General features: G+C 35.1%; 4 protein-coding genes and 2 long non-coding RNA genes across 12 annotated transcripts; 4 read left to right on the forward strand and 2 right to left on the reverse strand.

Moving 5' to 3' along the window:
* Positions 1-128: 128 nt before the first annotated feature.
* On the forward strand, positions 129-1,922 carry LOC109602591 (cyclin-dependent kinase 1). 2 transcript variants are annotated; one of them, XM_020019004.2, is made up of 5 exons: positions 129-259; positions 428-571; positions 656-977; positions 1,042-1,265; positions 1,323-1,922. In XM_020019004.2, the coding sequence occupies exons 2-5, from the start codon at positions 441-443 to the stop codon at positions 1,579-1,581; spliced, it is 936 nt and encodes a 311-aa protein (XP_019874563.1). In that variant the 5' UTR covers positions 129-259; positions 428-440; the 3' UTR covers positions 1,582-1,922. The 2 variants fall into 2 exon arrangements, with proteins under 2 accessions (XP_019874563.1, XP_019874564.1); XM_020019005.2 differs by lacking the exon at positions 129-259 and adding an exon at positions 282-375.
* Positions 1,906-7,436, reverse strand: LOC109602571 (ras-like protein family member 10B). Its single transcript, XM_049969146.1, has 3 exons — positions 7,394-7,436; positions 3,565-3,725; positions 1,906-2,679 (listed from the first exon to the last, which is right to left on the reverse strand). The coding sequence occupies exons 1-3, from the start codon at positions 7,434-7,436 to the stop codon at positions 2,092-2,094; spliced, it is 792 nt and encodes a 263-aa protein (XP_049825103.1). The 3' UTR covers positions 1,906-2,091.
* A 2,095-nt stretch (positions 7,437-9,531) lies between these two features.
* LOC109602592 (peptidyl-tRNA hydrolase 2, mitochondrial-like) lies at positions 9,532-10,289 on the reverse strand. Its single transcript, XM_020019007.2, has 3 exons — positions 10,083-10,289; positions 9,861-10,023; positions 9,532-9,800 (listed from the first exon to the last, which is right to left on the reverse strand). Exons 1-3 carry the CDS (start codon positions 10,224-10,226, stop codon positions 9,595-9,597), a joined length of 513 nt encoding a protein of 170 aa, XP_019874566.1. The 5' UTR covers positions 10,227-10,289; the 3' UTR covers positions 9,532-9,594.
* A 717-nt stretch (positions 10,290-11,006) lies between these two features.
* LOC109602589 (putative fatty acyl-CoA reductase CG5065) lies at positions 11,007-21,254 on the forward strand. 6 transcript variants are annotated; one of them, XM_049969021.1, is made up of 8 exons: positions 11,007-11,171; positions 12,779-12,999; positions 13,091-13,342; positions 13,410-13,555; positions 13,614-13,723; positions 13,813-14,242; positions 14,507-14,781; positions 20,965-21,122. In XM_049969021.1, exons 2-7 carry the CDS (start codon positions 12,790-12,792, stop codon positions 14,766-14,768), a joined length of 1,410 nt encoding a protein of 469 aa, XP_049824978.1. In that variant the 5' UTR covers positions 11,007-11,171; positions 12,779-12,789; the 3' UTR covers positions 14,769-14,781; positions 20,965-21,122. The 6 variants fall into 6 exon arrangements, with proteins under 6 accessions (XP_049824978.1, XP_049824977.1, XP_019874561.2 ...); XM_049969020.1 differs by lacking the exon at positions 20,965-21,122 and adding an exon at positions 17,819-17,976; XM_020019002.2 differs by lacking the exon at positions 20,965-21,122 and adding an exon at positions 14,835-14,992.
* LOC126265961 (uncharacterized) lies at positions 19,462-20,024 on the forward strand. The gene is made up of 3 exons (XR_007548446.1): positions 19,462-19,583; positions 19,643-19,768; positions 19,833-20,024. It is a non-coding gene; the product is annotated as an uncharacterized LOC126265961 (long non-coding RNA).
* Positions 21,255-22,672: 1,418 nt separating the features above from the next.
* LOC126265960 (uncharacterized) lies at positions 22,673-23,175 on the forward strand. The gene is made up of 3 exons (XR_007548445.1): positions 22,673-22,734; positions 22,794-22,919; positions 22,984-23,175. It is a non-coding gene; the product is annotated as an uncharacterized LOC126265960 (long non-coding RNA).
* The last annotated feature ends 1,741 nt before the right edge of the window (positions 23,176-24,916 follow it).

Genomic DNA, 24,916 nt, shown 5'->3' on the forward strand with positions numbered 1-24,916 from the left:
TTAAGTTTTTGTGAAATGCTGACCGAGAAATGTGGCAATTATAATCGTAATGTTTCATTTAGAAATTACGTGTTTCGTGCGCGCGAAATGTAGAGATTTTCTTGCCGTTATGTTGTCGAATTACAATATAAAATAAAACTTCAAATGTGATTGGTCTGTTCGAATCCGCAACAGTTTCCGAGTTTTTGTCGAATTCAAATAAAATCGTTGGAACTTTCGTCGGAGCGTTCTACGTGTTTTTAATCTTTCTTTTTGTTGTGTGAGTATTTTTTTGGTGTAATCTTTTTGTTTAGTGAAACATAGACGGTTTCGGTTCGGTTTTCCTATGAAAATACTCATTTTTTGCCGTAGAATTTGATTGAGCAATGTATTGAGGTTATGTGTAGCGGTCAGATAGTTTGCAGTTTTTGAGATATTCTTGGTGCAGTTTCAGGTGAAAGATGTCTGTAAAATCGTCGGTCAACATGGACGATTTTTTGAAAATCGAAAAAATCGGTGAGGGAACCTACGGCGTTGTCTACAAGGGTAAAAACAAGAAGACTGGAAAATTGGTTGCCATGAAGAAAATCAGGTAAATTAATTTTTTATGTGGAAATATTGTCAGTTGTGTTTGTAAGTTTTTTTTTCACGAAATTAAAATTATTTGTGTGAATAGGTTGGAAGCGGAGGATGACGGTGTACCATCGACAGCGATTCGTGAAATCTCCTTACTGAAAGAACTGCAACATCCGAACATTGTGACTCTGGAAGATGTGCTGATGGAGGACCTGAGACTTTATCTCATTTTTGAATTTTTGACCATGGATTTGAAGAAATTCCTTGACACACTGGAACCGGGTGAAATGATGGATCCCAAACTTGTTAAAAGTTATCTGTATCAGATCAACGAAGCCATTCTGTTCTGTCACCAACGCAGGGTTTTGCATCGTGATCTGAAGCCGCAGAATTTGCTGATTTCCGAGGACGGAACAATCAAAGTATGATTAGAGATATGATAGAGATGAGACAATTAACGTTACAATTTTGTTTTGTTTTGTTCAGGTTGCAGATTTTGGATTGGGCAGAGCGTTCGGTGTTCCCGTCAGAATTTACACGCACGAAGTGGTGACTCTGTGGTACAGGGCTCCAGAAGTGCTTCTCGGATCGCCCAGGTATTCATGTCCAATTGATATTTGGAGTATGGGTTGTATCTTTGCCGAAATGGCCACCAAGAAGCCGCTGTTTCAGGGCGACTCCGAAATTGATCAGTTGTTTAGAATCTTCAGGTTGGTTTTGTTGTGTTTTCGGTAGATTTGTTTATATAAAACGTTAATAATTTTCAGAGTGTTGAGGACACCAACGGAACAATTGTGGCCGGGAGTGTCCTCGTATCCGGATTACAAGGCCACGTTTCCGAATTGGACCAACTATAACTTGGATAGGTACGTGGCGATCCTCGACAACGACGGCATCGATCTGGTGAAGGAGATGTTGGTGTACAATCCGTCGAAGCGCATCTCGGCCAAACGCATCTCCGTTCATCCGTATTTGAAAGACGTGGATCGATCGGTCAGACCTGTGATTAAGCTGTCCAAGAATTAGGACGGTGCACTGGGGGAAATGCTAGCAGAGTTTTTATTTTTTTACTTACTTACTTACTGTATTACTGTCGTCGTCGTCGTCGTCGTCGTCGTTGTCTTGTATGTGGAGATTGAGACTGGATGAGGTTTCTGCTTTGTTCTGAAGGAACGATTTCTATGTTGGTCTGTTTTATTATTTATGTTTTAGTTTTGTATGTATAATATATTATATTAACGGAAGACTGGAAATGTTTACATCGTGTTCTTGTATCCAGCCATATTACACAACATAAATATTATTTAGATACTGTTTAATTTGATTTGTTCTTCACATAAAAAATAAAAATCAAGAGTTGAAACGTTTTTATTGAATACACCGCTACAAACAACTTGACATTATTCTGTTCACAACCACGTTTACGTTATGTATCGATTGGATAGAGAAGAGTGTGCGTGAGATTGTCTGGGGGAAATTATTGCCGACAACAGGAATGACGAACGCAAAAAACGATGCTCTAGCAGTTCCTAAAGCCTAAATGACGACACACTTGTTCCTGTCCAACGCGTCTTGGATGTTGTCCAACATGGGACTCTGCTCTCTGGACGCCAGATTGTCGACCATGTGTATCAGTTCTTTGAAGACGGCGACCACTTTCCAGTTGTATTTGGCGCTGCACTCCAGATAGCCGCATTTCCAGTGCTTCTTGACCAGATTGGCGATGTCTCTGCGCTTCTCGTCCAAATTGCTCGTCAGTGCCGGTTTCGAGCTGGAACTGACGCCCTCTTCGTTGACGATCAAGTCTTGCTTGTTGCCGACGACGAGGAGGGGCACGTTTGACATGTTTCTTGATTCGCAGATCTGTTCCCGCAACGTTTTGACGTACTGGAAGGTCTCGATGTTGGACAGATCGAAGACCAAGATGTAGGCGGAGGCGCTCCTCAGACCGTAGTAGCGGTAGTTGGCCCACTCGTAGTAGGAATTGACGGGGAAGTACGGGATCACCGGCAAGTCGCTAATTTTTATTTCGTAGAGTCGCTCGTTGGTGATGACGGACGGGTAGTAGGTGTGTTTGCGGTCCGTCTGCACGTACTCCTCGCAGAAGTCGTTCCACACGAATTGCTGAAACAATCGAGTGAATTAAATAAAGCACACGTTGTGTGTGTGATGGTTTATTCATCTCGTATCAGATTTCATTTTGTTGATGTTTCGTAAGATGATTCGTTTCAGGAATACTGATGTTGTTATCGGTTATTTTTTATTCTTTCTCGGGGGATGATGAATTCTATTTGTTTATTGTTTGATGGAGACGTAAATCACCCGTGGGGGGGGGGGGGGGGTGGAACGTAGAAAACGTGTGTCAGGTGTGTTTACTTTGGGGGTTTCACGTTTTGCGTGTCGCCTATTTTAATAACATGAAACGGCGTGACATTGTTTTTGGCAAATTGCATCAATATTTCAAACGTCGTTTCTCGAGCAAAGTTGAAGCTTTGCTCTCTCTGATGCTCTCTCGGTTTCCTTGAATAAATGATGTTATTAATCTGTTTCGGGCGACTTTAAAGCGACCGGAAACTGAGACTCGAATTATCCACAAGAGCTACTAATACACGCTCCTTCCGTCTCTCTTTCTCTTCCCGCGTAGTTCCGACAAACCAATTAATGGGAACAAGCGAATGTTTAATTGCACGAATTACTTTTTCTTGTTTTCGTTCGGCACTCGGAATCGTTTTGCGTTTACTCGCAGTAACTAACATGTATGTCCCAGTTGCAGCGCAACAGCTTCCCCTTTAGAATCCAATTCGAAGAGTGTGTAAATAGGGTATTTAGTGGTTTTTTTTGGGGTGCGCGGAGAAGGGGAGAAACGGACGGAGGGACGTGACGTGACGTGGTTGTGTGTGTGTGTGTGTCATTACGTGACCGGATTAGCGGAGACGATTTTATCGACGCGTTTTACGGTCATTCGTGCGGTTTGATCGGATTATTTGGCAGCGCAGAAATGTTGCTCACTTGAATTATGCTGGTCTTTCCCACGGCGGGCGCACCGAGGAGGATGACTTTGACTCTGTCCACCGACTCCGGACTGATCTCGATCGGAGAGCGGTTCGTCTCGTTCTGTTGTTGGGCTTCCGCATTTTGGGTGCGTCGCTCCAGAAAATCCAGATCCAGCTCTGCAACAGATTTCGCATTAATTAAGTTGCCGAGACGGGGCGGGGCGGGGCGGGGCGGTTATTAATATTGCTCCACTTTAAGCTCTATCGCTTCCCGTCTCCGAACCTCTTTTAATTGAGAGCGATGCTCAAAGTTTGTGTGGAATAATTACAAAGTGAAGATAATATAACTAACCGCAAGACAAAGTTAAATTTGTTTTCTCGGCTTCGCGGAAAAAATTAATTTCTCAGTCGCTCAACGGACGGAGAGTGAGGAGTGAAGAGCGGAGACGAATGCTAATTAAGATGAAACAGCCACGAGCACGATTCCCTTCTCTTGGACTCCTTTTGTTAATTATTAAGAGGAAACTGCCGCGGAATGTAAATTCAAATCCCTTTGATCGATTGTTGATCATTCTTTTTATTATCCGATTAAATTTGAGACCTCTGTCTGACGACGAACGGAGCATAATCGATGTTGTGTGTTGAGCAAACAAAAGTGGCAACTTGCTCTTGTTGATTCACGTTCAATTATCTCTTCGGATCTCTCGTTGTTTGCTCGAACGACGTGTGTGTATAACTTTTCTAATTATTTCAATACAACAACAAGTGTGTAGTTGGTGTAACGGTAAACTGTGTGTGTGTGTGTGTGTGTGTTTTATAACTTCGAGGCAGACGTCAGACGCAGGTGGAAAACGAATTGCTCGAACTATTGAAGTGATCTTATTAAAATCTCGTCTAAATTTGATGTGATTCAGGAAAAGCGGCGACGCCGTCCTTTCTCTTACACATAAAATGGGATTGTTGGTGTCGGTCAAATCGACACAGAAAGCACATTGTTCAGGTGGAATTGAATTTGGGCCGCAACAATCAGAAAAGGGAGAATCGTTTCGAGATTCCTCCGCTCCTTCGCTCCTCCGCTCTCTTTCGTCTCTCTGTCTTATCGAGCTTAATCTTGTTTGAGTAATATTAAAGAATTGCCCTCTGATTTATCAGTTCGTCCCGAAATTGCTATATTAAAAGTTTACGTTCCGTTTGATCAAAGTTTAAGGAAGGGACGCATTTTATGAGAGAGGAGCGGTAAACAAGTGTACCGGCGTCGGCGTTTTTGTGTGATAAAATTTAGATGACTTAACAGAAGAGGCGGAACAAGAAGGTTAACGGTCAATGGAAGAAGAATGAGAAAGATTATTCCCCATATAAGTTTATGTGGTGAAACGCTTTTCATGTAAAAAACATTCGATGCATCTGAATAAATTTGAACACATCACTTTTCAATTCAGCAAAAAAACATTTGAAGTTGAGTAAATTAAAAGTAAGTCTGGAGCTGTTTGAAATGTAATTGAAAGATAAAACGGGTCGAAATTAGCGAAACCATTGTCTCCGAATTTATCTCTCCCTTCTTTCTTCTCTCTTTCTCTGTGTTTGTGTTTTCCAAGTGATTCACAAGTTGAACAAATATATTCCCGTATCGTTTACACCGTTTTAAAAGAGTAATTTGATACTGGGGATTTTTAAGATGACACGTCGAAAGCAGAGGAGTGGTTATTTCCAACACCGTTTTCCCTCCGAACAATGCGAGAGGTAAATTTATTGGTCGGCCCCGAAACCCTTTCGTTATTAATTTACTTTGCCGCAAAAAATATAAATTCAAACATTAAGAGTGGAGCAACAAAAGCACATTTAAAACGAATTAAATGGCTGAATAGAAAATCGAAATTATCTTTGCGGAGAGAGGAGAAGAGGAAGCTGCAGCATCTTGTGTGGAACGCAATTAATGGACAATTTCGAATGATTAACTGCATCGAAAATCTTCAATAATCTGTTATTTATTGAACGGGTATTCGGGGCGAATTTTAATAAATGAAATCGGCGGCGCCAACGCAGCTTTGGCAGACGCCGCCAATGTTTGTTTGTTTTTCAGTGCACCAATAAAACGGGAACGGATCAAAGTTTGCGGTTGTCGTTGTCTGCTTAAGCGGAGCGTAATAATTATTATTCTCATAAATTACATTACATCGCATTACTCTCTCTTTCTCTTCATTCTAATCACACACGTTTATTTTCTGAGAAAAACGGCGGAACGTTCAACAAATAAAAATCGTTCGGTTTAATTGCGCGAAAAGAGTCGCTGAATTAAACTGATCCGATCCGATTTTTGTTTTACAGAAACGCACCAAACACATCCACGTGTAAATTAATTGTTTCGATTTCTGCTCTTCCCGTGTTTCCCGTTTTCCGCTCTGTTTGTCAAACACATCGAAACTTATGAAAGCGGAATCTGCTTAATTAAAATACACGTAAGGAAAAAATGAAAAGTGTCAAGTGCAGTTCAAATGAAACGAGACGAGACGAGACGAAAAGAGACGCTTTGAGGTGCTTTAATAGAACGCGTTTCGAAACTGAACGAGAACCGTTTTATTTTAAGGCATAACAACATATAAATTGAGTAATACTCCGTAAATCATTTCCAGGAAGAACTTTATGAGGATTTTAAGATGACTCTTCTTTGCGTCTTGTTCCATCCATCATTGGTTGAAAAACACAAAACGGTGAAACAATCTTACCCAAATGCCGTTTGGAATTCGGTGTTATGACCACTTCTTGTTTTGGTTCTGCCACTTTGACCTTCGTGTTTCAACCAGTTCCACAGCGAATCTATTTGTCAATAATGTGAGAATGAATGCTCTTTGAATGGTACATCCACTTCTACGTCTGCAATTTATACTGTTAACTGTGTTTACATGATTAATGTTTAAATTCGAGGCAGTCACACAGACGGAACATCGAAACGGAACTCGTGTCTTTGTCGTTAATAAATAATTGGTTCATCGCGTTTGCAATCTCTTAATTAGAGAGTCGATGTCACAGACGAAAAACTATCATTAACCATATTAATGTGTGAACGACGGAGAAAGAACAACAAAATTAGGGTCAGTAATCCCGGTTGTAAATTAGGAGTTAACGTGGGGAATGTGTTTTGTGGGCAGATTAATTTTGTCGACCGCTTTTCATGTTCCATTGTTCCCTTTTCCGCGATTGCCCAATTATTGTGTGTCATCTCTCTTTCAACAAACAAATAATAAATTGCGGCGATTTTTGTGCATCGTTCGCGTTTTTCGAGTGATCATCATCCATCCAACTATTGATTCGAAACGTGCACACTTTTTTACTCTGCTCAGCAAATCTGCCGCAATTGGGAAACCCGATTCTTTTCCAGAGTTATCTGAACGTGTAAAAGCTGTAACGCGTCGTGTTTATGTTTTATTTATAGTTCGGGCTTTGGATTCAACTAACTGAATCCCTCAGGAATGGAACGGGAAACTTTTCAATGCCTTCAATGTTTGTGAAGAACTGTTTAAATTGCCACTCATCCAATTGTGTTAATGGTTCGAATTAATAAGTCGGCGGACACAGATAAACAGATGCATCTCCATTCTGTTTGTTATAAACAACCCCATATTGATTTTTCTCGTCACACCCATTTATTATTGCATATTATTTCCAGAATGGGATCGGTAATTTGCGATGAGAGCGTCGGTCGCCCAATTACCATATCGGCGGTCTTTGCCTTTTTTTTCCGATCTGTTGTCCCGAATGAAAATTGGATGGGCCGGAAACTAATAACGGTTTTATTGGCCTTTCGCCTTTTTACCATCAGAAGCGACCTCCTCATCCTCCTTCTTCACCTCCACTCCTCACCTTGTCATTGCTTTCTTTTCTTTCTTTCATTCTTTCTTTCTTCTTTTCAATTACAGTCGAACGTCTGCCTCAAATTTAACATTAACCTTACAAATTAACAAGTATTAATTACAGATGATGGATTAAAAAATTAAAACTTGTTCAAAACATAGTTCTTTAAATAATGGGAAACGACGATCTGACTAAGTAATTAACGGTGTACCATTCAAATGCAAAATGCAGATGTCAACTGAGAGTGGTCACTTCACATCACAAAAAGTGGACAGTTATCGTGAGAGACACGTGCAAAAACCGGGACGGATACAAAAACGTCCGTCCTATTCGAACGACGCAGACCGACTGTTGTATTCCCGTTTATTCCCGTTCCCTGTTTTCATCCTGACGCGACGCGGGAATCAACTGAAATTAAATTCCCCGTCAATCCAGAGTTGTGCACCTTTTTCCTGTTTTTAATGATAAATTTCTAGAGCAGATGGATAAACAACAGTTAAGAAGTTTTGCAGAAACATTTGCATCTCCCTCTCAGAGATGGAAATGGAATTCATTTCTTTACAAACTTTTACACCGTTTGTGTTGAATGCTTATTTCGTTCCGGACACAGCAGGATCGAAACTCAACGGTTACGCAACAGGATTGCTAAATTGTCACTTTGTTCATTCGATTATTCGTCTCAATTCATAATCGATTAATCGCATGACAAATATTTTATTAATAATATCAACATCTCTACAGACTTATTAATTAAACCTAAAGAGAACAGTTAATTCCGAATTGTGCATTCTGTATTTATTCACTCGATCTGTCTCCGTCTCGGAACGAGCGAATAAAGCGCATTACCCTCGTCCGAAACGATATTAACGCGTCAAATCTGATTTAAGGATTGTTTTCCCAACCCCAAATGTTACCATCCCTCTATTTGCATAATTTCCCCCATCATGTTTATAAGCAGAAACAAAATGCGAAAATGATTGATATTTCCAATATTGATATTGATGTCGTTTTGCCATGAATGACCAAATTGGTTCAATTAGGAATGACTGGTCAATTTGAATATTGATTGAACGAATGGTGATGTTTGTACTGTGACAAACAACAATCCAACTTCGAATAGTTAAGTTCATTACGGAATTGTTCGAAATTGACGTTTATAGCAACCGTGATCGAACCGTAATGAATTTACAAGCGGGGATTTCATTTTAACGTTGATTTTCAACGGAATCGAGGACATCGATTTTTTAAACAACGATTAAACGTTAAAGTTGCCTAATGTCTTTCTTAAGACTACGTGGAACGAGTTTTTGCTTGGAAAAAGTTTTCTAAGCCGCAAAGAACAAAGCGAAATGCTCCCTCGAAACGACAATTTAAGTCGTTCCCACAAGAAACATCAAAGGGTGCATTTCAACTTAAGATCTCGCTAATTCTCCATCTCGAAACATTTTCCTTCGTTTTTCCTTTAAGAAAACAACCGAAAACCGGAGAAAGAATCGAATCGAATTTCGCAGCGTGGAAAGGACGAAATAGGAAATGCGAAGCAGCGCAGTGCCATTCACACTTGAACAAATCAACAAATATATTCATCTCGCATTCTCCTTTGAACCGACGTTTTTCTATTTTGCATTGCCATTATCATCATGCTCATTACGTAACATGCTCAGTAACAACAACGTTAAATTACCTTCTCTTACCTTTGCTGTAGACGACGAAAGAAATGCTTTTCGTCGTTTTCTCTTCGATTCTTAACGAACCAGCCAGTTTTAACACTAGATATCACAATTATTATTATTATTGCCTATAGAGTTTTCTATTGTTCTTGTTATTGTTGTTGTTATTGTTATAGTGTTGTATAAAAAATTATTGCCTTAAATTCTCGTTCACTGAATAAACTCGACGTTCTACATCTAACATACAAATGCACAGATAAAAAACGTAAAAATTGTCACGCGATTTTCGCGAATCCCGTCCAAAATAAATTATTGTAGAATCGTCGAGGTTATTCCTGCTTTCATTGAGCGTCCCTAAAATTCCTGGGGATGTTTACGTGCGGCCTTCTTCCCCAAACGCCCAAAGATGGCGCGAAATCGCGGCGCATATTGATTATCTCTTTTCAGCAACAAATCAAACTGCCTTTGTCATTATTATGTACAATTTAATAAATAACATTAGCTTAAGGAATTTTACACTGGTCTTATTAATATAGTTTTAAATGTCCGGTGATTTGATCCAACACACTTTTAGGAGCCGGTCCAATTGCAATTACGGTCCTACTACCTGGAGCAACTTGAGTTTGACCAGCATCTCTAATGATACTCGACAACACATCCAACTCCTTAGCTTTCTTATCGATGGCAATCATTTCTTCTTCTGAATCTAATCGAACTGCTATTTTTGTACCACCTGCACGCAACATAAAACATTATAAAACTATTAAAAATAGCTGATATAATTAAATCGTACCATATTTAAGCCAATTTTTTAACGTTTTCGGTTTTTGTTTTAAAGCTTTGGCATATGCTGCAACAGCTGCATGTCCACATTGAGCTGCGACTTTGCCCTTTTGCATTTTCAAATCGTTACGAACTCCCATTATTAACCGGTACTCATCTTTGGGATCTTCAAACTAAAAATAAAAATTGTTAAATTGGGTGTCTTATAGGATTTCACATGTCCATTTCTAACCTCAAATCTTTCTTCGGCACCTTCTTCCCAAGAATGTTCCGTAGGTTTTCGTCGGAATTTAGTTAAATAATAAGCAGACAAGGCTCCTACAAACGTGCCCGTTGTAAATACAACTAAGTAGGCGTTACTCGCCACTAATCCCATATTTTTCTAATTTAACCTCAAAATCTCACAATAATTTGTTGATGTTTGTTCATTTTTCTGTTATGTTGGCACTGATCTACAAGACATTGCAACTACCGATATTTAAAAAATTGAAAATTTATTGATAATATTCATAATATTTAAATGTCAAACACTTTCATTAAAAATATACTATTAATAACTATTAAAAAAAATTACTATATTATTTTAAATTAATATATCTTTACTATTTTATTTGCAAGTTGATCCTGTAATTGCAAAATAATTAATATTTAATAAAGAAATATAAAAAATACGGTAAAAAATAGAAATTAATTTGTCACACTCATAACGATGCAACTTTCTTTAACAAAACTAATGAGATTAAAATAACAAATTGATATACCTAATGGCCAATGCCTATTGTTAAATTAGATCATGACATTCGTAGAAAGTACACACAATTATTATTTAATTTCATTGAAATTAATTTAATATCAATTGCATAATTGATTAACAAAAGAGTGCTTCAGAATAAAATGTGTGTGTGTGTGTGTGTGTGTGTGTATGTGTAACGTTCAAGATCTTCAAGTTTTGCAGAGAAAAGAACGAAAAGAACGAAAAGAAGTAGATTGAAGTGCAAATAAGCTGAAGCGGAAAAACGGTGATGCACAACCGCCAAACCATAAGACACCACATTGTGATGGAAGTGACCAGTGACACCGATTCCCCCCACTAGAAAAAACCCCGATAGAAAATGAAAGTTTTGCGCGCGACCGACCGCATTGTCTAACAACCGTCTAAGATCGGTGGTGGTGCGATCATACGACTCGATCCTGCCGTCATCATTTTCCTGCTAGACGCATCTAGTTACGTAAATCAAAACCGAAAGTTTGCGTGTCAGTTGTTATATCAGTGCGTCTCTGAAAAATCTCGAAAAGACCACAGTCCGAAGCGGTAAAAACGGTGAGTACTTGTCCGTCTATTCTGTCTTATTTTCTGTTTATGTAAGTTGTTACATTTCATATTTGACACTGAAATCACGTAACGCAACACAATTGCAAAGTTTGAGCAAATGTCTCAAGTCAGAATCTGCTCTTCAAGATCGTCGTTCATTATCATTATCATTATTATTATTGTAAACAATTACTGCGCGAGACCTTCGTTCTCACATATAAATTTATTTACTCATTTATTTATTTATTTATTATTTGTCACAAACATTACTACCTTTGTGTCCATCAAGGTTTCAATTTCATCTCAGATTAAAAATAGGCAATTTCCTTTGAATGGGTCAAAATGAAATAATCAAACGAAATATTCATAAAGCACATAAATATTCATGAATCAACCAAAAATAAGAACAATGGCGGGTTAATTAATTGCACACAAACAGGTGCCCTTCTATTGTATTCAATTCTCAAAATTCTCAAAATTAACTAATTCAATTTGCACGTGCATAAACGAAAAGAAGAGAAGAGAAGAGAAGAGAAGAGTAAGCAGAGTGTTGGGTAAAATGCTTTCACTGTAATTAGGAATTAAAAATGAAGCGTGTATTTCGATTTAAGTCTGGACCGGTGACCCAGTTAAAAAAACTTTATGTAATCGAATGTCTACGAAAATTCTAATGAAATTCTCACTTCTCAATTATCATAAACAGATTGAGATCGAGAAGGAACCGAAACTTCTGTTCAATTAACGGACCAGAATATGTCGCATTAAACGAAATTTGAACGCAATTACAATACGGAAATCGTCATTTAATATTTAAAACAATTCCAAGAATAAAACGATGTCAAATGAACATCACAACAATTATTAAAATAATAAGTTGACGCAATTCAATTTTTTACGCTAATTGTTCGTCGCAAAGTTCAAAACAGCTTTTATGATACCATTAATTTTTTAATCGTCCTTCCTAATTACTGACTGACTGACTGAGTGAAGTTGAAAAATGGAAATAAAGAAGTTAGGAATTAGTGAGGACATGACAGATCAGAGACAGTCGGAATCTCGCCAAGGTCGGTTCGATTTGGTTTTTAGAAAGCGTCAATTTTCTATTCTGCTCTCTTCGGTGTGCGTTTATGAAATATCCATAAACATTTTCGTTTGTCTTCGTCCAGTGCGGAAGTTCGTGTGCGAACAGCCTTGACACGATATTTCACATCGAATTACATAAACGTTAATTGCTGTTTGCTTTGCTGCTTTGCTGCGATTCCTCCAATTTCAAACAGCATTTGACACGATCGGGTTCGTGTTCCTCGTCTCGCGCCTCGTTCAAATCTCACTCACCATTTCCATTGCGTTGCTCAACTACACTTGGGAAATGTCCTTGCTCAACATATCCTCACGTTGCAATTGGGAAACAACAAAATATAAGTATATAAGTATATTTGTGTTTCCCTGCGACGCAACATAATAATACAAAATTTAAATTATAAAATGCGGAGAAACAAGTCAATGACTCTAAAAAATCCGTCCCGTGAAGTAACCTTGATCATCACAGTGAACAGTGACAGTCAGCAGTGACAATTGCATTAGAAGCGTGAGTAAAGTGTTGCCGTTGATTTTAGGTAAGATAGAAATGTCGACGGAAGAAGAGTATCCCGACAGGATCGCTCAGTTGTACGCTGACAAAGTCCTCTTCATAACCGGAGGAACGGGATTTCTAGGAAAAGTGCTCGTCGAAAAGTTCCTGCGAACCACCAAAGTGAAGCGCATCTATCTCCTGGTGCGTCCGAAAAAAGGGAAGGACCCCAACCAACGACTTCGCGAGGACGTCTTCAAAAACAAAGTAAGCTCTTATTTCGCAATAGTGGATAACTAGATAAGTAAACAGACGGTGCGTAACATTGACACAAAAACAAATGTTGCATAAATTTCAGCTTTTCGACAAAGTGAAAAAGGAACGCGGTGAAGACATAATCAACAAAGTGGAGGCCATTCCGGGAGACGTTTCCGAATTGGAACTGGGTCTGTCCCAAGAAAACAGAGATCTGATCCACAACGAGATCGAATTCATGTTCCATTGCGCCGCCACAATTCGATTCGACGAACCTCTTAAAAAAGCGGTCCTGTTGAACACTCGTGGCACCAAACTGATGCTCGAATTGGTCAAGGGATGTAAAAAATTAGTGGTACGTGTTGTTGCTTTAACCATTGCTCTTATTTTATTAAACTGATTGGCCGTCACGGTTTTTACAGGCTTTCGCACATTTATCGACGGCCTATTGTCATTTGCACGAAAGGATCCTGTACGAAAAGTGCTATCCACCGCCAGCCGATCCGGAAAAGGTGATCAGAACCTGCGAATGGATGTCCGAGGAAGCCATCGACATTATCACGCCTCAGTAAGTCACATGAAACATTTAATTCCAAATTTGACACACATTACACTTATTTGAACAGAATTTTAGGCAGTTTCCCCAATTCGTATGCTTTCACGAAAGCCCTGAGTGAGGGTCTGATCAATCAGGAAATGGACAATCTTCCCATCATCCTTCTACGACCTTCGATCGGTAAAAATATCATTATTATCTTGATCGATAATTTATCGCAAGCAAATGAAATGAAACGAAATGAAATGAAATGAAATCGATAATTTCAGTGATCCCCGTGTGGAAGGAACCGCTGCCAGGCTGGACCGATAACATAAACGGTCCCACCGGCCTCTTGATCGGAGCAGGAAAGGGCGTCATAAGAACAATGTGGTGCAACGGAGACGGCTACGGTGACTTCCTGCCGGTCGACATCGCCGTCAACGCCATTCTACTGACCACGTACGACTTCGTGGCCTTCAGAAAACGTCGCATTTACAACCTGACCAGTTCTCAAGAGTACCAAGTCAGTTGGGAGGAAATGATCAACATAGGAAGAGAGGTGATAAACAAAAGGATGCCCTTGAACGGAGTCGTTTGGTATCCCGGAGGTTCCATGAAGAAGAGTAAAATTCTTCATCTGATTTGTTTCTATTTGTTCCACATCGTTCCTGCCATTTTTATCGACGCGTTGCTGTTCGTTTTAGGATACAAACCAGTGTACGTATTAGAAATTATTATACATACACATCTATCGGTCATTTCGAATCTTAAATAATGTCACACAAATCAGTACCACATCCTTTGACGGTACTGATTTGTAAGCAGGGGCTTGGCACACTAGCCACTGATTCCACCCAAGTACTATACGTATGCAACCCACAATACCAGTTGCGTTTCACGTGAACCCTCCGACATATATATTATAATATCAATGTACATAATGTATTGAACGTATATAAGAATATAAAATTATTTTTCCAGTTTACTGAGGGTGCAAAAGAGAATAGCCAAAGGATTCGAAGTATTCGAATATTACGCAAACAACCAGTGGGATTTCAACAACGACGAAGCCAGAGCGACCCGAGCACTATTGAATCCTCGAGAAAGACAAATATACAAAGTGGACGGTGAAGGGATGAATTATCACGATTACTTCGAAGACTGCACCCATTGTGCAAGGTTGTTCTTGTTGAACGAAACAGACGATACGATTCCAGCAGCAAAACGACACATGAAAGTGTAAGAAAATCTGACCCGTTAGTAATATTGAAAAAAAAAATATATATATATATTATTTATATCATTTCAGCATGTGGTGTGTGGACAAAGCGGTGAAGATACTCTTCTGGGGCTTCATAGCATATTACCTCTACAATAAATTGGCTGCTTTGCTTTTATAAGAAACGGATTGTCGTGTTTGATTTTTGTAAGCGAACCACAGCTGTACAATACATGAATTAATTTTAAGATGAAATATTTTCCAATCTTGATTGGAAGGTACAAATTTATGATTTAGGTGGTTACAGAATTGTCTTAGATGTTGTTTCAATTATCTTTTGTTATATATTTTTTTATTTAATAAATAGTTTTTATAGTGTGTATTTTAATAGTTATTTAAAAAAAGTATATTTATATAACGGATATCTACCTGTTTGTTCGTTTGTTTGGTAATTTGCATAAGAAAAGAATTAATAATAATTTAATTAACTAAAATATGAATTAAAAGTTAAAAATAATGAAGACAGTGTCAAAGTATGATACACATGCGGTACAGCTACAGCTACAGCTACAGCTACAGCTACAGCTACAGCTACGGCTACAGCTATAGCCACAGCAACAACTACAGCAGTACAGTTATGGAGCAAATGTCATCCACAGTCATTCACCTATACAGACCAGACCAGACCAGACCAGACCAGACCAGACCAGAACAGAATCGACCCATAAACTTCCATTTCCCAACAATTTCAATTTATATTCATCATTCAATAAACAATTCAGCATTATTTTGTGTTTTATTTAGACATTTGTGTTGTATAATCCACTGGACACAAAAACTATCTGTGAAAAAAGGAATTTGCATATTTTAATAAACATATCTGACAGCCACGAACCAGTCATGTTAATAAGGAAGAGAACCTAAAACATGACCAGGCGGTAAGTATTTATTTATTATTAGGGATTTCCATAGTGATAAATCAAACCAGTGTCGCATTTAGAGAACACAAAGGGTCCATAAATTGTAAGAAAGTCTTCAAGATAACCATTATTGATACAAGATTTCGTTTAAAAACCTGAAATAAAGGAACTAATATAGTGTTAAGAAAGTATTAAGATAAAATAAAATAAAATAAAATAAAATAAAATAAAATAAAATAAAATAAAATAAAATAAAATAAAATAAAATTAGAAAGATAACGTGGTGTAAATTAGAATGGAATGTTGAATGAATGTTTTGAATGAAATAATTTTATTAGATTATATTGTCTGTTGTGACATTTAGTTATGTATACGTATTACTGGTTGTTCATTACTCAATCTGTAAAGTAAAGTAAAGTAAAGTAAAGTATTTTGAAATATAAAATGAAATTGAACTTACAAAAAAGGATAATATTAAAGAAAATAAAGATAAGACAATAAAAAAAGTATAATAAATGATTACACAATAAAAAAAAAGTAGAAAGGAAAGAGTGGTTGTTTAAGACATAAAAACACTGTACAAAAGAAAAAGGCGCCAAATGCAATAATTGACAAGAAGAGAAATGTTAATATAATAATTGTAATATAATTTAAATTACTTGAAGAAATTCTGCCAATACGAAAATGGTAGATCTTTTAAACAAGATATGTGTTAACAATTAAATGTAGAACTAAATTTAACCTGTAACTAATATTTTAGTGTCAAGTTACAGGTAAGTTACTCTAATTTATTCTATTAAGTGTTAATTGATTTGTAATCCATATATTAAAGGTGGGTACTCATTAGTTTTACTAAATGAGCAGTATTTTGTGATGTCATGATTTCGAGTATGAATCGACAAAATGTTATAAACAGGTTATGTATGGAATAATCAACGTGCATGAAAAAGAGAAAGTCGTAAGTATGAAATACGTATATGTTTAACATTTATAAGGTGAATCTGTTTATTTTTATAATGAAGGTAATACGATGTTTATGATCAAAATAAAATAATTCGTGATACAAGAGGTCGACATGTCATGAAATATAGGTTATGTATAGACAGAAACGAATAAAGGAAGTAAATTCTTAGAATTTTCAAGCAATTTATCTCGTTCAAAGATTAAAGGGTGCATTAGGTCTTTATGTATCTGTGTGTGAAAAATGAGTCCAATCTGTGCAGGAAAAACCTCTTAAATCATGAATATTTTTGGAGCGTATTAAGAAAACCACCGGCCTTGGCCGCCCATCCTCCCCCGCCCTGTCCTCCCTATTGCTGCCGGCGCCATCTAACGATGAGGCGACTCGAACATTTCTTGACCGTGCGGCGAACTTAAACATTTCTATATTTTTTCGACAACGGCATCTATCGGTAGAATTATTTATATATCTGAGTGGTATTTAATGGTGGTTTTTATAATTTGTTTAAAACACTGTTGTTGCAGAAAGAACGTAAGTAAATAAATATTTAATATACATGATTATAAAGGAATTATATCTAATGTTGGTGTCTATCTATTTTTCAGTTGAAATGACTGAAGTGTGGTGTCAGAGACGGTTTGTTACATGTGATAAATTTGCGGTGGTAATTTTATTAATAAATCTTGTGTTTATATTTAACATTTCGGTAGTTTTTTCAGTTTTAAATAATGTAGGATAATTTGAGTTTAGTTTTAGTGTAATTATTGTATTAGTATTAATGTTAAGCGGATTGTTATTTTAGGTTAGAGGTTGTTTGTGAAATTTATATTTCACGAGAGGATTAATCGTTAAACATAAAGCATGTGCGTATTATCTAGTATAAAATCATTTGATTATTTGGGCATTAGAGTTGAATTGTGAGTATCTCCGTCTGTTTGTTTATAGAGGCAAACAAATAAAACGGAAAGAAATATATGAATTGTTGTATTGTTGAATTGATGAATTGTTTGTTAATAAAGCATTTTCAATCAGGTTTAAAATGTTAAATAACCCATTGTGCAAGGTTGTTCTTGTTGAACGAAACAGACGATACGATTCCAGCAGCAAAACGACACATGAAAGTGTAAGAAAATCTGACCCGTTAGTAATATTGAAAAAAAATATATATATATATATTATTTATATCATTTCAGCATGTGGTGTGTGGACAAAGCGGTGAAGATACTCTTCTGGGGCTTCATAGCATATTACCTCTACAATAAATTGGCTGCTTTGCTTTTATAAGAAACGGATTGTCGTGTTTGATTTTTGTAAGCGAACCACAGCTGTACAATACATGAATTAATTTTAAGATGAAATATTTTCCAATCTTGATTGGAAGGTACAAATTTATGATTTAGGTGGTTACAGAATTGTCTTAGATGTTGTTTCAATTATCTTTTGTTATATATTTTTTTATTTAATAAATAGTTTTTATAGTGTGTATTTTAATAGTTATTTAAAAAAAGTATATTTATATAACGGATATCTACCTGTTTGTTCGTTTGTTTGGTAATTTGCATAAGAAAAGAATTAATAATAATTTAATTAACTAAAATATGAATTAAAAGTTAAAAATAATGAAGACAGTGTCAAAGTATGATACACATGCGGTACAGCTACAGCTACAGCTACAGCTACGGCTACAGCTATAGCCACAGCAACAACTACAGCAGTACAGTTATGGAGCAAATGTCATCCACAGTCATTCACCTATACAGACCAGACCAGACCAGACCAGACCAGACCAGACCAGACCAGACCAGACCAGACCAGACCAGACCAGACCAGACCAGACCAGACCAGACCAGACCAGACCAGACCAGACCAGACCAGACCAGACCAGACCAGACCAGACCAGACCAGACCAGACCAGAACAGAATCGACCCATAAACTTCCATTTCCCAACAATTTCAATTTATATTCATCATTCAATAAACAATTCAGCATTATTTTGTGTTTTATTTAGACATTTGTGTTGTATAATCCACTGGACACAAAAACTATCTGTGAAAAAAGGAATTTGCATATTTTAATAAACATATCTGACAGCCACGAACCACTCATGTTAATAAGGAAGAGAACCTAAAACATGACCAGGCGGTAAGTATTTATTTATTATTAGGGATTTCCATAGTGATAAATCAAACCAGTGTCGCATTTAGAGAACACAAAGGGTCCATAAATTGTAAGAAAGTCTTCAAGATAACCATTATTGATACAAGATTTCGTTTAAAAACCTGAAATAAAGGAACTAATATAGTGTTAAGAAAGTATTAAGATAAAATAAAATAAAATAAAATAAAATAAAATAAAATAAAATAAAATAAAATAAAATAAAATAAAATAAAATAAAATAAAATAAAATAAAATAAAATAAAATAAAATAAAATAAAATTAGAAAGAAAACGTGGTGTAAATCAGAATGGTATGTTGAATGAATGTTTTGAATGAAATAATTTTATTAGATTATAATGTCTGTTGTGACATTTAGTTATGTATACGTATTACTGGTTGTTCATTACTCAATCTGTAAAGTAAAGTAAAGTAAAGTAAAGTAAAGTAAAGTAAAGTATTTTGAAATATAAAATGAAATTGAACTTACAAAAAAGGATAATATTAAAGAAAATAAAGATAAGACAATAAAAAAAGTATAATAAATGATTACACAATAAAAAAAAAGTAGAAAGGAAAGAGTGGTTGTTTAAGACATAAAAACACTGTACAAAAGAAAAAGGCGCCAAATGCAATAATTGACAAGAAGAGAAATGTTAATATAATAATTGTAATATAATTTAAATTACTTGAAGAAATTCTGCCAATACGAAAATGGTAGATCTTTTAAACAAGATATGTGTTAACAATTAAATGTAGAACTAAATTTAACCTGTAACTAATATTTTAGTGTCAAGTTACAGGTAAGTTACTCTAATTTATTCTATTAAGTGTTAATTGATTTGTAATCCATATATTAAAGGTGGGTACTCATTAGTTTTACTAAATGAGCAGTATTTTGTGATGTCATGATTTCGAGTATGAATCGACAAAATGTTATAAACAGGTTATGTATGGAATAATCAACGTGCATGAAAAAGAGAAAGTCGTAAGTATGAAATACGTATATGTTTAACATTTATAAGGTGAATCTGTTTATTTTTATAATGAAGGTAATACGATGTTTATGATCAAAATAAAATAATTCGTGATACAAGAGGTCGACATGTCATGAAATATAGGTTATGTATAGACAGAAACGAATAAAGGAAGTAAATTCTTAGAATTTTCAAGCAATTTATCTCGTTCAAAGATTAAAGGGTGCATTAGGTCTTTATGTATCTGTGTGTGAAAAATGAGTCCAATCTGTGCAGGAAAAACCTCTTAAATCATGAATTTTTTTGGAGCGTATTAAGAAAACCACCGGCCTTGGCCGCCCATCCTCCCCCGCCCTGTCCTCCCTATTGCTGCCGGCGCCATCTAACGATGAGGCGACTCGAACATTTCTTGCCCGTGCGGCGAACTTAAACATTTCTATATTTATTCGACAACGGCATCTATCGGTAGAATTATTTATATATCTGAGTGGTATTTAATGGTGGTTTTTATAATTTGTTTAAAACACTGTTGTTGCAGAAAGAACGTAAGTAAATAAATATTTAATATACATGATTATAAAGGAATTATATCTAATGTTGGTGTCTATCTATTTTTCAGTTGAAATGACTGAAGTGTGGTGTCAGAGACGGTTTGTTACATGTGATAAATTTGCGGTGGTAATTTTATTAATAAATCTTGTGTTTATATTTAACATTTCGGTAGTTTTTTCAGTTTTAAATAATGTAGGATAATTTGAGTTTAGTTTTAGTGTAATTATTGTATTAGTATTAATGTTAAGCGGATTGTTATTTTAGGTTAGAGGTTGTTTGTGAAATTTATATTTCACGAGAGGATTAATCGTTAAACATAAAGCATGTGCGTATTATCTAGTATAAAATCATTTGATTATTTGGGCATTAGAGTTGAATTGTGAGTATCTCCGTCTGTTTGTTTATAGAGGCAAACAAATAAAACGGAAAGAAATATATGAATTGTTGTATTGTTGAATTGATGAATTGTTTGTTAATAAAGCATTTTCAATCAGGTTTAAAATGTTAAATAACCCATTGTGCAAGGTTGTTCTTGTTGAACGAAACAGACGATACGATTCCAGCAGCAAAACGACACATGAAAGTGTAAGAAAATCTGACCCGTTAGTAATATTGAAAAAAAATATATATATATATATTATTTATATCATTTCAGCATGTGGTGTGTGGACAAAGCGGTGAAGATACTCTTCTGGGGCTTCATAGCATATTACCTCTACAATAAATTGGCTGCTTTGCTTTTATAAGAAACGGATTGTCGTGTTTGATTTTTGTAAGCGAACCACAGCTGTACAATACATGAATTAATTTTAAGATGAAATATTTTCCAATCTTGATTGGAAGGTACAAATTTATGATTTAGGTGGTTACAGAATTGTCTTAGATGTTGTTTCAATTATCTTTTGTTATATATTTTTTTATTTAATAAATAGTTTTTATAGTGTGTATTTTAATAGTTATTTAAAAAAAGTATATTTATATAACGGATATCTACCTGTTTGTTCGTTTGTTTGGTAATTTGCATAAGAAAAGAATTAATAATAATTTAATTAACTAAAATATGAATTAAAAGTTAAAAATAATGAAGACAGTGTCAAAGTATGATACACATGCGGTACAGCTACAGCTACAGCTACAGCTACGGCTACAGCTATAGCCACAGCAACAACTACAGCAGTACAGTTATGGAGCAAATGTCATCCACAGTCATTCACCTATACAGACCAGACCAGACCAGACCAGACCAGACCAGACCAGACCAGACCAGACCAGACCAGACCAGACCAGACCAGACCAGACCAGACCAGACCAGACCAGACCAGACCAGACCAGACCAGACCAGACCAGACCAGACCAGACCAGACCAGACCAGACCAGAACAGAATCGACCCATAAACTTCCATTTCCCAACAATTTCAATTTATATTCATCATTCAATAAACAATTCAGCATTATTTTGTGTTTTATTTAGACATTTGTGTTGTATAATCCACTGGACACAAAAACTATCTGTGAAAAAAGGAATTTGCATATTTTAATAAACATATCTGACAGCCACGAACCACTCATGTTAATAAGGAAGAGAACCTAAAACATGACCAGGCGGTAAGTATTTATTTATTATTAGGGATTTCCATAGTGATAAATCAAACCAGTGTCGCATTTAGAGAACACAAAGGGTCCATAAATTGTAAGAAAGTCTTCAAGATAACCATTATTGATACAAGATTTCGTTTAAAAACCTGAAATAAAGGAACTAATATAGTGTTAAGAAAGTATTAAGATAAAATAAAATAAAATAAAATAAAATAAAATAAAATAAAATAAAATAAAATAAAATAAAATAAAATAAAATAAAATAAAATAAAATAAAATAAAATAAAATAAAATAAAATAAAATAAAATTAGAAAGAAAACGTGGTGTAAATCAGAATGGTATGTTGAATGAATGTTTTGAATGAAATAATTTTATTAGATTATAATGTCTGTTGTGACATTTAGTTATGTATACGTATTACTGGTTGTTCATTACTCAATCTGTAAAGTAAAGTAAAGTAAAGTAAAGTAAAGTAAAGTAAAGTATTTTGAAATATAAAATGAAATTGAACTTACAAAAAAGGATAATATTAAAGAAAATAAAGATAAGACAATAAAAAAAGTATAATAAATGATTACACAATAAAAAAAAAGTAGAAAGGAAAGAGTGGTTGTTTAAGACATAAAAACACTGTACAAAAGAAAAAGGCGCCAAATGCAATAATTGACAAGAAGAGAAATGTTAATATAATAATTGTAATATAATTTAAATTACTTGAAGAAATTCTGCCAATACGAAAATGGTAGATCTTTTAAACAAGATATGTGTTAACAATTAAATGTAGAACTAAATTTAACCTGTAACTAATATTTTAGTGTCAAGTTACAGGTAAGTTACTCTAATTTATTCTATTAAGTGTTAATTGATTTGTAATCCATATATTAAAGGTGGGTACTCATTAGTTTTACTAAATGAGCAGTATTTTGTGATGTCATGATTTCGAGTATGAATCGACAAAATGTTATAAACAGGTTATGTATGGAATAATCAACGTGCATGAAAAAGAGAAAGTCGTAAGTATGAAATACGTATATGTTTAACATTTATAAGGTGAATCTGTTTATTTTTATAATGAAGGTAATACGATGTTTATGATCAAAATAAAATAATTCGTGATACAAGAGGTCGACATGTCATGAAATATAGGTTATGTATAGACAGAAACGAATAAAGGAAGTAAATTCTTAGAATTTTCAAGCAATTTATCTCGTTCAAAGATTAAAGGGTGCATTAGGTCTTTATGTATCTGTGTGTGAAAAATGAGTCCAATCTGTGCAGGAAAAACCTCTTAAATCATGAATTTTTTTGGAGCGTATTAAGAAAACCACCGGCCTTGGCCGCCCATCCTCCCCCGCCCTGTCCTCCCTATTGCTGCCGGCGCCATCTAACGATGAGGCGACTCGAACATTTCTTGCCCGTGCGGCGAACTTAAACATTTCTATATTTATTCGACAACGGCATCTATCGGTAGAATTATTTATATATCTGAGTGGTATTTAATGGTGGTTTTTATAATTTGTTTAAAACACTGTTGTTGCAGAAAGAACGTAAGTAAATAAATATTTAATATACATGATTATAAAGGAATTATATCTAATGTTGGTGTCTATCTATTTTTCAGTTGAAATGACTGAAGTGTGGTGTCAGAGACGGTTTGTTACATGTGATAAATTTGCGGTGGTAATTTTATTAATAAATCTTGTGTTTATATTTAACATTTCGGTAGTTTTTTCAGTTTTAAATAATGTAGGATAATTTGAGTTTAGTTTTAGTGTAATTATTGTATTAGTATTAATGTTAAGCGGATTGTTATTTTAGGTTAGAGGTTGTTTGTGAAATTTATATTTCACGAGAGGATTAATCGTTAAACATAAAGCATGTGCGTATTATCTAGTATAAAATCATTTGATTATTTGGGCATTAGAGTTGAATTGTGAGTATCTCCGTCTGTTTGTTTATAGAGGCAAACAAATAAAACGGAAAGAAATATATGAATTGTTGTATTGTTGAATTGATGAATTGTTTGTTAATAAAGCATTTTCAATCAGGTTTAAAATGTTAAATAATGAATGAATGAAATATATTAAAAATATGTAGTAGTTGTATGAATTAATACATTGTTAGTTATATTAGTGTAACTAATTGTCAAATAATATATAAATGTATTATATTTTAATAAAATTAATATTTTATGCTATTTTAAGAATAAATTATGAATGATAAATAAAACAAACAGTCATGACTGTGATTATTATAGAAATGTGTGTTGTATGTGTTGTTCAATAAACATTTATAAATAACCGCTGTTATTGGATAATAAAGAAATATTTAATGTGAAATTGATTATATGTTGTACATTAATAACAAATAAGCAATATTATTAGATAATAAACCATTGTTTATTGTAAAATTGATTATATGTTGTACATTAAGAACGAATAAGGATTATTATTAGATAATAAACTATTATTTATTGTAAAATGTTGTACATTAATCATAAATAAACATTATTATTGGTTAATAAGTCATCATTTATTGTAAAATTTAATATAAGATGTATATTATTAATAAATAATTGTTTGTTTTATTTATATAACAATTGCTTGATTTCAATTTTGGTGATATTTGGTCTGGTCTCATTTAGTTTCAAGTCCTATTGTCAGGCGTGGACTCGGGTAGTTCTGAGTGTACAAATTATATTTTGGTGTGGTCTCGGGTATCATTTTGTTAAATTTCAGGAAAATTTCGGTGTGGTTACAGATATGTGATGTGGTCATACGTTCCTGATTAATGGTGAAGTCTCAGGTGTTTAGTGGAGTGTTTTCAGGTATTATCTGATGTCTTTATTTTTTTGTACCGTGGTCTCAAGTCTTTACGGATGTGGTGTCAGGTAATATTCGGGTGTAGTCACAGGTAATATTTGGGTGTGGTCTCGGGAATCTTTTGATGCGGTCTCAGAAAATAATTGGGTATGGTTTCGGGTGGTTTTTGATGTGGTCTCAGGAAATAT

This window comes from Aethina tumida, chromosome 6 (assembly GCF_024364675.1).
Source record: "Aethina tumida isolate Nest 87 chromosome 6, icAetTumi1.1, whole genome shotgun sequence".
NCBI classification, from domain to species: domain Eukaryota; kingdom Metazoa; phylum Arthropoda; class Insecta; order Coleoptera; family Nitidulidae; genus Aethina; species Aethina tumida.